Genomic DNA, 12,748 nt, shown 5'->3' on the forward strand with positions numbered 1-12,748 from the left:
ATGGATCTATATCATTAAGCATGTGAGTTAATTAGGTACGTAGCTCTGTTGAAAATATCTTAGACAAAACTTCGGGTTTTTTATATAACTAAATCGAATCGAATTAATCCAATAATTAATAAATGAGTGGAAAATAGAAAAATAAAATAAAAAATCATATGAAACAAATAAATACAACACCTCATCCATAAACCTCCCATCAACGCACAAAAAACCACCAATTTAATGGAATTAGTTTATATAATTAAAACACCAGTTCTAAATGACTTTTTAAATATACAAATTTGATCTGTTTCAAGATCTAGTTCTATGACCAATTCTACGTACCAAATAGGGTGCCAATCTATTTGACGTAGGTTTAGGCTAACTTATAAAAATAAATTATAATAAAAATGTGTACAAGCTATTGAAAAATAAAGAAGTAGATTTTCCCTAAATATTAAGATAATCCAAAAAATGCAATATTTTATTCCTCATATCACGTGGCACCTTCACGCGCATATGAAGAAGGAGGAAATGAAAAAACGAGGGGAAGCTATGGAAAAAAACTGAAATGTTGGGGTGAAAATGAAAATTGGGAAAAATTGACATTCACTTCACTTCACGTTGAGAAAAAGGTGGTCTCCTCGTTCAGCACACACAAAGCAAAGGGGTCTCTCAAAGCACTGCCAAAAGTCCAAGGTTAGTCCTTTTCCCTAAACCCTAATTCCCCAAATTCCAATTCTTCCCTCTCTTCCAGATCGTGCTTCGCTTTTATCTTAGTGGTGAGTTTTGATCGGGTTTCGGTAACATTTTAATCACAGATTCAAAGATTTCATCTTTTGCGCTGTGGGTGTGTGGGTGTAAGTGCGCGCGGTTTCTTTGGTTAATTTTGGTAATCGCAAGAAAGAGAATAACTGAATGGTTTGAATTTGGGGTAAATACTCAGTTTAATTGCTTTGTAAAAAAGAAATCATAAAGGTCATATATTTAGGGTATATAAAATAATAATGTGAATTTTATCAAAATAAATAAATAATAATAATGTGAATTTTTTCTGTTGGGTTTGTTTGCTTCAAATTGACAATAATACTCTGAAAAAAGATGGATTTTTTATTTTATTTTATTTTTCGTTTGATGGTAGAGATGAAAACATTATCACAGGATTCTACAATGTTTGATTTTTATTTGTTTTTAAATGAGATACTTACGTTTGCTTACAATCTTCCTTTGCTATATGCAGGTTGCACGGTTTTAACTGCTTAGGTTTTTGCCCCAAACCAATAAAACTGTGCAACTTTGGTTGCAAAGTCGTTGGTTTTAAGTTGTGTATCTATGCATGAAAGCTGGTTTTAAGATAGTTGTGCCGCTTGCAAGATGGAATCCCTTTGGAAACTTGTGTATTTGCTAGAGCCTGCACCTGTCACGCTTATCACTACAGCTGTAGCTGTGACATTTGGATCTGCATTTCGAGCTCTAAATTATGGGAAAGAAATGGAGCGTAATCTTGATTTGTCCGAAGCATCCATTACATTGGATAGGTCTCAAGCATTAATGATCCCAGTGATGAGCTCTTTTAGCTTGCTTTTGATGTTCTACTTGTTCTCATCTGTCTCGCAGCTTCTCACAGCATTCACTGCTATTGCTTCCGTATCTTCCCTTTACTTCTGCTTGTCTCCTTATGTTGCCTATTTGAAGTCACAGTTTGGTTTAGCTGATCCATTTGTTTCACGCTGTTGCTCAAAATCTTTTACACGAATCCAAGCAATGCTGTTGTTAGTGTGCTCTTTCATAGTGGCTGCTTGGCTTGTTTCCGGGCATTGGATACTGAACAATTTATTAGGCATCTCTATATGCATCGCATTTGTAAGCCATGTGCGTCTTCCAAACATAAAGATTTGTGCAATGCTCCTTCTTTGTCTATTCGTATATGACATTTTCTGGGTTTTCTTCTCTGAAAGATTTTTTGGGGCAAATGTCATGGTATCAGTGGCAACGCAGCAAGCATCAAATCCTGTGCACACAGTTGCCAATAGTTTAAGTCTTCCTGGGTTGCAACTGATTACGAAGAAGTTGGAGTTGCCTGTAAAGATTGTTTTCCCGAGAAATTTGTTGGGTGGTGTTGTTCCTGGAGAGAATGCGACAGACTTCATGATGCTTGGTTTAGGGGACATGGTATGACATTCTTATTAGCTATATAAGCTTACGTCCTTAACTGTTTGTCTGTTTCAAAATTTTAGATTTTCCTTTCATTTGGTATATCGCATTGAATTTACTGTATGTAGAATAATTGGAACTATGGAAGGCTGCATGTTACTTGATTTAAATTGGTTGTGCTAATGTTTAATGTTGTGCACCTCTCTCTTGTTTTCCTGCTGGGCCATGCCTTGTCAAGTTTTATGTGGGTTATGGGAATTGTCATTTATTATGATTTTTTAATATCTTAATAGGGACATTTTCTGCTAATAAAAAAGAAAAGTTTTTTGTTCTCTACTGTAACATTTACTCCCCCTCCCCCCTTTTTACTCCCATTTCTCCTGCATCAATTTAATATTTGATCTAAATTTTGAAAGGCTTCTTGTGCTACAAAGTGGTTTGATTTCAATGAAATTTACGTGTATGATTTGTGCTGTAATGACATTGGATATATTATGATCCAAGTTTCCTGTGTACTCCTGTGCATCATGTGTGTATACCCTGTATCAGTTACCGTGTTTGTAATATCATTGCAGTTCTGTGTCTTCCTAGACTAGCCATGATTTCAATAAATTTTTGACGTCTTGTATCTTTGATACTTTGTGTCTGATGTTTTATAATTTTTGCTCATCTTTTTTTAGGCTATTCCAGGCATGCTGCTTGCTTTAGTCCTTTGCTTTGATTATCGCAAGAGCAGGGATACAGTAAATCTCTTTGAGTTATATTCCTCAAAGGGGCACAAGTACATATGGTATGCGCTACCTGGGTATGCCATTGGCCTGGTAACTGCTTTGGCAGCTGGTGTCTTGACTCACTCACCTCAACCTGCACTTCTTTATCTGGTACTTCTGTTTTTTCTATTTCTTCTTGTCATCAGACCAGTTTTATTGCTGCATTTTCTTCACAAATTTTATTAATCATTTATTCCATGAGTTTTTCTCTTCTTGTTTTGATACGAGTTCATCAACTGCTGACCCCAACTAGTTTGGGATAAAGGTGATGTTGTATTTATTACATAAGTTCTTACTATTATATTTTATTTATACATTGGGGAATTTTACTTTGTATAAAGATAAATGAAAGTAGTCACAGTGATTGCTTAATCTACATAATGTTAACTTTGTTATTTCTCTTTCTAGTCCTTGAGTATCGTATACCAACTTGATGAATTGCCATCTATCTATTCGAATTGAACATACTGTGTTCGTCTTGAGTGTATGTTTTTTTTGGGCTAAATAAGTCAAAACTTCCAATTTTTGTTGCATGAGGACTGAGGATTTATTCATCCATCCATTATCTATGTTAAGTGATCATTGGCCCTGTTTATGGATCATAATAACTGGTTTCTTAGATTGCCTCCCCTCCCTTTTGTTAGCAGCATATGTATCTATGGTGTTGATGGCCTTTGTGTATAACCCCTTCTGTTTCTCTTGTAAAAGTGGGTTTTGTATTCCTACTATATGCATTTAGCAATAAAAGATATGGTAGTTATTACTTTGGTGTTTGCCGGATTTTCATTGGAGCAGTGAATTGAAATATTGAACATTTTTTACTACCAATTTCTGATGCCATAGGGAGAGATTATTGGATATATATGGTGTATGTTGAGTTTGCACATTGAACCATTTGGAACATGCAATCTGTTTGTCAAAATCTGTTTTGTAGGACCCAAATCTGAAAATGTCAAAACAATTGTCTCTCTCTGGTGGTCCACTGCATAATACATAGTACATCATATTCATGTGTACCTAAGTATTTTTCAAAGTTATTTGCTTGGTTGAATTTCAAACTATGCAACACCCAATCCATCGTTCTGAATACCATGATTGTTAATGGTGCTCCATTCGTAGAACATACTTCATCTCCTCATTCATCTTATGTAATGCAAATATCCTATATTAATAATATTTAAGCATAGGGCGAACCTTAAAGTAGTGATAGGGTTGCTCCTTTGTTTTGAGTCTAGAAATTAATCACTTTCCAAAAATGTAAGGGTACCGCTGCCTATAGTAGAACCTCACCCCTATCACAAGTGGGGGTTTTTCTGCATTGGGGTTTGCTATTTGTTATTTTAATAACATATAATTTTAAAGGAAATTTTAGTACACTGTAAATTTTAAATTACTCTTGCAAACCCGGGTATAACTAGCTTCAGGTTTGGGTGTCTTTATGCCGTAATGGAGTATGAGGGTTCCAAGACATAACTGTTTGGTTTCACCTATAACAATGTTCCTTTCCTTGGTTTATGTAGGTGCCTTCTACGTTGGGACCCGTAATTGCGATCTCTTGGATAAAAAAAGATTTACTTGAGTTGTGGGAAGGAAACATTCCAAATCTCAATGACAAGGATCGCGAAATAGAAGTTTAGTCTATTAACCGGCGGTTTTATAGCCAAACAGAAAGTTGTAAATTCACTGAGAATCTTTAATCTTGAGACTCACCAAGAAAATTTACATTAAATGTTCCATGTGTCTAGATGTTTCTATTCATACACCTTGCATAAATTAAGGGAAAGAAGTTTACTTGAAATCCTTTATGGGGACGTTGAAAAAGAGTAAATCGAGGCTGTGTTTTCCCAAATAATATTAGGTTAACAATACTTAAAAAATCAATTAAGAATAGGATGGTTTTGCATGCTTATCGGAAAAAAATAAATCCTATCCTAGGTTTGTTCAAGGATATGTACGACTTCTGGTTAGCTTTCTACAATTATATTTCAAATGTCTAACTACATGGTGATATTACGAAAAAATATATAATCCCAATCGAAATAAAAGAATGATAAACAATATTATTTGGTAACTTGGATTGCATTGCATCACTATTTTTGAATATATACGTACCATATGTAATTTTAAAAAGATACTTCAGATGTGCCAATTATATTGTTATGCTATCAGAGATTATCACTTTAATTCAGTGTTGTTAAATTCGACCCGGGCATCGACTCAGTCGGGGTACTGAGTCACTGGATTACTGGTCGGACCGATGGGTCACTGGTTGCACCGGTTGACCCGGATATATATAGATATACAAAAATAATATAAATATGAACATATAAATTCAATTATATTTTTCATATCCAAAATGAATTAAACAAAGTTCACTAAATAAGCTCAAAAACATGAAGCATAAATAAATAAAAATGCATGTTATTACTATATCAATTTAAATTGCAACTCAGAATTCCCATAAACATACCTCTCAATGACATTAAACTCATATTTTTCAAATTCAACTACAATAAAATGACACATGTCACATTCTTTAATTTATTATTCTGTAAATTGCTTGAGTATTGGAAACTAAAATTTGAGGTCATTGTAGAAGAGTATACTAGCAAATAAAATTACAAAAAGTTTTTAAGATAAGTTTTACATTTTTTTCCTGATAAGATGAAACAATTTTGGTTTTTTGTTTTTTTTTTAAATCCATAACCCGACCGGGTCACTAGGTTTGGCCGATTTTATTCAGATTTTAACCGAATTTGACCGGGTCGATGCATGACCGGTCCAATACTTGACCCGAGCCGATCTGACGATCGGTTCGCCGGGTTCCAGGTTGACCCGGACGAGTCGGGCCGGGTTTTACAAGAGTGCTTTAATCGACTTAGTCTAGCATGTAGAATGACGCTGATGTCAGCATTTCCTATTTTAACATAATCATAATATAACACAGCAAATATTATTTCTCATATCATATGAAATAATTTATCTTATTCAAACACATAAAAAAGTAGATAAAAATCACTTATCTCCTCTACCAAAAAAAATAAAAAAATTCACTTATCTTTTCTATCTCCTCTCCTTAAATGATTTCATTCTCTTTTTTATACATTGCATGAGATCATGTAACATGAAAAATAATATATCTTATAATTTATAAGATGTCAATCATTCATTTATAAATAAATGATTAATAATTATATTAATATTTTTTCAAACTTTGTTATTAAATTATAAATAAATAATTGAGATATTTTACCTGACACAATTATATTAAAAAATTATTAATTTAAGTAATAATAAGCTCTTTTTTTATATCAATAATAGGCTTATTTATCTTAAACAAAGTTTCGAGTTGAGAATCTTGAAATGAAAAAAAAATAATTGACCGAACTAAATTGATTTGGATAAAAAAATACAAATTAAAAAAAGACATGAAAATAATGATTAATGGACAGTAGGAGTGTTCGCGATCTGGATTGAATTGTTTTTTGAAGCAAAAATCATCTGATCCAATCCCTTCGATTTAATCATGTAATCATCCATTCGGTTTGGATTTTTTTCAAATCCGATCCGATCCACTCCAATCCAATTTTTTTCGGTTTAGATTCGATCGGTTTTCGAATTTTTAAAAATCCTAAAATTTGTTTCATGATTATTGTGCAAATAACATCTTTGGTATATATTAGCTTTGTAACTATTATTTTTTTAAATACAAAAGCATCAGTAAATGATAATATAGTTTTTTTTTGTGGCAATGAGATATGAAGCTCTACACAGATGAAATTTTGTTGATGAGATGTGACTAGATTTTTCTTGGGTTTAGTTGATGAGTTAATGAGTCTTGGGTTTAAAAATTTTTGGGCTATGATTGGGGAAATAGAGAGAGGAGAATTAATTTATTGAATCGGTTTGGAATTGATCGATTTTCATCAATCAATCCGAAAACTGATCCAATCCAATTAAAATCTGCGGGTTTTTTTTTTTGTTTTTTGATTTTTCAATTTTCAGTTTATTCAGTTATCAGTTTTTCGGTTATCGCGATTTGAATCGGTTTGGATGAGAAACATCTTATTAATTAGTTTGAAAAAAGAAGAAGCAACATCTTGATTTTGTCAACATCATAAATGCAACAATCGAAGCAAACAAAGCGCTCTGCAGGTTTTAGAGTGTAGCTAGCAGAGGACAGAGAGATTCTAGGGCTTTTTGATCCTTTTATCCCTTATTAAATAAAAAATAATCATTTTGTCCCTGTTCCAAAACTATACTTCATTTTGCCCCTCTTTAATCGATTACATAAAATATTTAATCGACTAAGTGTAAAAAAAATATATTAATCGATTAAAAACCTTTTTTAATCGATTAAATATCGATTTCTTCAAGAAAATTGCAGAGGAAGAACGCTTGCAACTCACGAGCTAACTATTCCTGTCTATGATGACCGTAGCTCATGCTCGTGTTAATCTTTAGATGGAAAATTGTGTATTCTTATAGTAATACATTCAGCGTTTAAAGAATTAGCCAATATGGAAGCAATAGTATCCTCAAAAATTTTAACAAAATTTTCCATAGCTAATGAATCAATTGCTGCTAATGCTGCCTGAAGCCATAAATGAGCATCATATTTGGAATTAGCCAATATGGAAGCAAGAGTATCCTCAAGCTGATCTGCAGCGTCCAATAATGTCTCCTTACAATCAGCCAAACCCTGTTGAATTGCAGGGTCCAAATCAGGGTTATCAATCATGCTCTTCGCATCAGTTAGTATGCTTGAGGCATTTGCTGCTACCTCCCTCAGTGATATCATTGCTAGGTCTTGTAGACTCGCTCTTGGACTAATGATTGGGTCCGAAGAAAGGACACCCTCGTTGTTGTTTGTTGACATACCTCGTTAATTAGGTCTTTTCCTCTGTTTTCATGTGCAACACTTTGGTGATGCACTAAAATGAGGCAGATAGCCAAGAGCGACAAGTATTTTGTAATGGTTTCCATTTTCTTTTCTTGTGTGTTGTTGTTGTCTTTATGAAGTTGTTGGTGGTGGGTTCTTCCTCTGCAATTTTCTTGAAGAAATCGATATTTAATCGATTAAAAAAGGTTTTTAATCGATTAATATATTTTTTTTACACTTAGTCGATTAAATTTTTTATGTAATCGATTAAATAGGGGTAAAGTGAGGTATAATTTTGAAACAGGGACAAAATGGTTATTTTTTATTTAATAAGGGATAAAAGGGTCAAAAAGCCGAGATTCTAGGGTGGCAACATCTAAGAAGTATCCCATTCGGTGCAGGTTTTATCACCTTTTTTTTTAATATTAATTGTTTAAGAGTTTTTTCAAATCTTAAGAAAATCATTAATTTTTTTAATTTTAAAAAATTAACTATATTATTCTACTTTATTAATCATTTCTCTTATTTTACATAATAAGAATATCACGGAATAAGAATAAAATTTAAAAATAATATCTTCTTGATTTTCTAAAGTAGTATTTGCTGAAGCTATTCCATGCATTTAGCAATTGAACTTGATACAAAATTTTAACACCAACAAATCTCTGACATGATTTGTCTAAAATACAGGTTTATATGATTCCATAAAGTTGATTCTTCTTCTTCTCTTTACAACTTACTTTATTTGCGGTCAAAGTGTATAGGCGAGTGTTAATCATTAATTTACTTCTGTAATTTAATACTAAAATATATTTATTCGAATAATTTATTTTTTCTCTCTAATTTTTAAATAACACGTGTCATTGTTTATATATTCTAACAATATTTTTGCCAATGTAGCAAAACGTATAATCGTGGAGCGTGTATCATTGGTAAGTTGAGATAGCAATTTTGGCCCACCTCGTTTTAGAATTATTTGGAGTATCTCATGAGATTTCTATCCGATTTGGGATTTTCTATGTAGGATTTTTTTTATTATTATTATTAGAGATAATTATTTTATGTTAGTAAAATAAAATTATAAGAGGAACTCATAAATAATTAGAAAGAGAAAAAATAGAAGTGTGATCCATTTTTATTATGTGTGTGTAGGAATTTAATTTATCTCATGTTAAATAAGATAAATATAACCCTTCTATATAATTAAATATTATTTATCGGTTTATCTATTGTTTGATTAGTCTCATTCAAACAAAGTAGGATTGTATGGATGACAAAGTTCTTCTTCTACTGATAAAGCTGTAAGAACTTCTTACCGGTTGAACTATGTGCTTGTTGGTGTATTTTTGCATTAATGTAACATAAATCCAAAGAAATATGTAAGAGCTTGAGGCAGCTAGTAAAACTTCAAAAAATATTGCTTCATGCTGCGTCATCCATTAGTAATTAGACTTATTTTATTAAAGCTAATCCATTATGAGTTAGGTCAAATACGAGCTTGCTAATAACGGATCAAATATAAATTGAGTTCATAAATTATTAGTATAACTTTCGGACCGCTAATTATTCATGTTAATCCGTTGACCGTATTTATTTTAAAATAACATTTAGATAGACTTAAATTAGAGAGATTAAATAATAATATTAATTAATTATGATATTTTTCAAACTTTTATACTGGTCCAAAGCACCGCATGCCAATTCATGTTAGGCTCGGTCGAAGCCAGGTCAAGAGTCACCCATTGTAGTAATTTTTTTTTTGGCAGTACCCATTTTAGTAACTTTATCACTAATACAAAATTTATTAGTATTATTAATTTTGAAATCTAAATTTATTAGTATAACTTTATCGTTTAGTGATAAATATCTAAATATAGATAATACAATTTATGTTTACCTTGATTTTACTTACAAACGACATAAGTGTTAGTGAGTAGTAAGACATTATTGACATACAATAACGAATAGTCATCGTTGATGAATTTATAATTAATTTATTTTTATTTAGTGGTACATATAGCTAGCATATCCATCCTCAACCTCGAGACAGCAAGGCAGCCAAAGTCTTATCTGTGAGTGTGAGAATTCAGATTTCGTAACTGCTCCTGATTGGGACATTAAATTTATAATAGTCGATGTTCAATCATTCGGTTCGATTTGGACTCACTATGTTATATCTAAATTTTCTAGCCCATAAACGTGGCTTATGATTTAGGTTTTATTACAGCACATAAAGCGATTAAATATATTTCAATTATCCTTTTTCTTCCTAATTACTTGGTTATAACTTTCTCCATTATTATCAGGAAAATCAATGTCTCGTTTAAAATGTCAAAAAAATATAATATTAATAACATTTATTTATTTATTTATTTATGAATAAGCTAATGAATTAATTATTCGTTAGGAGATTTACGCTATCCAAATGTCCTTTACACTACTGATCCATTAACACAAATAATTGTTTTTTTTTCAATGAATATCATATATATTAACAAGTATACATCTCAATCGATTATGCTTAAAAGTAGATTGGACTATTCATCTTATTCATACCAAGAGAGAAAATAACAAATGTGCTCATTGGTTAATTAAAGCTGGACAGACTAATAATCTCTATTGCAAGATTTTTAAAGATCTTCCTCCTCAGTTGATGGAACTTATAGTTACTGATGTTAGAAATATGTCTAGCTTGTTAGTTTCTGATTTGTAATTTCTTTCTGTTCCTCGAGCTTAGCCCCTCTTTATTTAAAAAAAAAAAAAAATATTACATCTCAATCATCTTTCTCTCTGTTTTCTTTTTTGAATCTGCAAAACATAAAAATAGTCATTCCGTGGCAGCGTGCAAGAAGCAAACATTATCCATCATCAAACAAAAACTAGTGCCTCTTTCTTTGGATGCTTTCAGTTGATTCAGTTGCACATTGACCTTCTTGCATTATATTTTATTGTAATTTCCTTTCTGATTCCCACTTCCTCAGTCACTATTTTAGAGAATAGTAAATTGGAAAGTTGGTCCTCTCGTATTCACTGCATCCACAACACAAGTGGGGAATTTACAATGCTTTTCCTTTGTCCATGTGAGCAAGGGTCCAAAATTAATTGCACATATCAGAAAACGCACAAGAGATTAATTATCATAATAATTGTTGCTTTCTGTGGGATTAAGCTATCCAACCAATTTTACTAAAGTCATTAAGAAACATTTTAGTTATCACCACTAACTTACTATCTTTTTTTCTCGTTGACGCATTGCTACAAACAGTTAATGTGTTACACAATAAAAGATGTGTTCTGTTCTTTTAATTCTTCTTTAATAATAGTTATTGAGTTTTATAAGAGTTATGTTGTAGGAAAAGTGATTGTGTTATGTTATAGAGATTCGTTTTGCGTGTCAGAGTTTTTTTTTTTTTTTTGCTGCGGGTCCCACAAAATGTTGTGTGTGTAGGAAAATTTTTGTGGTCATGTTAAATGATAGATGATAAACCCTTTGTTATTTCCTCCTTACTTTTATGATATCATAGTTTTTGTTTGTTTTATGAGACAAAAAAGATTTGTACAACATAATATATAAAATCATTAATGTAACTTCACCCAACAGTTTAAGTTTTTGGGTTGAATTGATTCTTCACATGGTATCAGAGCCTCGGTACACCGGGTTCAATCTTCAGGTAGGTGGGCCTGTGCATTGTCCACCTTTCAAGCCCAGTGGACTCTCATATGAGGGAAGCGTGTTGAGATATATAAAATCATTAATATAATCTCACATAACAACTTAATCATTTGGGGTTAAATTAGTTCTTAGGATACTTGCACATAGGGATGGCAAAAACGAACCAACCCGTTGGGTTGGCCTAAATGAGCTGCCAACCCGACTCAACCCGACCCAACCCGACCCGATACAATCCAGACCCAAACGAGCCAGCCCGTGGGTCAAACGGGCCAGCTTGCAAGTTGGAATTTTTTTTTTAATTCAAAAATAATAATAATATGACTGTATTAAAAAAATATGAAAACTCCAAAACTGTCATACGCTCACATCGTCGTCACTTGTCACTTTCCTTAACCCTAAGATTCTTCTGCCCCCTTGGATAGCTTGTTCACCCTGTTACCATTAACCTTGCATCTTCGGGTCTATTGGCCTATTCTCTTGACAAACGCAATCCACTACTCCCAAGGTGCAATACCCTTTTCTCTATATTTCTCATCTTTCTTTTTTATTTTACTCCAATATATATATATGAAAATGGATTCATTATTCTTCTTCTTTGTTGTTGACATTATAAGATTTGTTACTTCAATCTTTTCTTTTTCCAATCTGGGTACTTTTGAAGAGATCAAAGTTGGAACCTTTTGGCAGTGTTGATAATTTTAGCAGTGTTGGAGAACAAATAAGACTAGTTCCACAAAAATCAATTTTTTTGAGCCAACCCGCGAGCCAACCTGCGAGCCAATATTTCGAGCTAACCAACCCGCGAGCCAACCCACTGACATCATTTCGAGCTAACCCGCGAGCTTTTTTTGAGCCAACCCGCGATCTTATTATCGAGCCAACCCTAACCCGGCTCGAGTCGGGTTGGGTTGAGTTTTCTGGCTCGTTTATTTTTTCAGACCAACCCTAACCCGACGTGTTTTTTACGGGTTAAATGCGGGTTGGGACGGGTCGAGCCGAGTTTACCCGTTTTGCCAACCCTACTTGACACATACTCAAATCCAACCACCCGTTTTTATGAATGAGAAAGGAAATGCATGTGCATGTCAAACAAACGACTTCGAACTGCTGCTTCTGCTGTTACAACCACAAAAGCGAGTTGTCACTTTCTTTCTATATCTGCACAATCGTAGGCAAATTTTCCTTTGTTTCCTTTTTTGTTCTCTCTCCCCCACACATGCATGTATCAGTGGTTGGTTTGTAAATGTAGTCACAAAATAAAATAAAATAAAGAAGACATAGACAAGT

General features: G+C 32.8%; 1 protein-coding gene across 2 annotated transcripts; it reads left to right on the forward strand.

The window, feature by feature from the left end:
- The first annotated feature begins 542 nt into the window (after positions 1-542).
- On the forward strand, positions 543-4,710 carry LOC133311766 (signal peptide peptidase-like 1). Of its 2 annotated transcripts, none has more exons than XM_061512862.1 (4): positions 543-681; positions 1,223-2,154; positions 2,817-3,017; positions 4,427-4,710. In XM_061512862.1, exons 2-4 carry the CDS (start codon positions 1,357-1,359, stop codon positions 4,541-4,543), a joined length of 1,116 nt encoding a protein of 371 aa, XP_061368846.1. In that variant the 5' UTR covers positions 543-681; positions 1,223-1,356; the 3' UTR covers positions 4,544-4,710. The 2 variants fall into 2 exon arrangements, with proteins under 2 accessions (XP_061368846.1, XP_061368845.1); XM_061512861.1 differs by having other exon boundaries at positions 636-764.
- The last annotated feature ends 8,038 nt before the right edge of the window (positions 4,711-12,748 follow it).

The sequence above is a fragment of the Gastrolobium bilobum genome, unplaced genomic scaffold (assembly GCF_033153095.1).
Source record: "Gastrolobium bilobum isolate Gb01-03AN ecotype WA unplaced genomic scaffold, APGP_CSIRO_Gbil_v1 utg8280, whole genome shotgun sequence".
NCBI lineage: Eukaryota > Viridiplantae > Streptophyta > Magnoliopsida > Fabales > Fabaceae > Gastrolobium > Gastrolobium bilobum.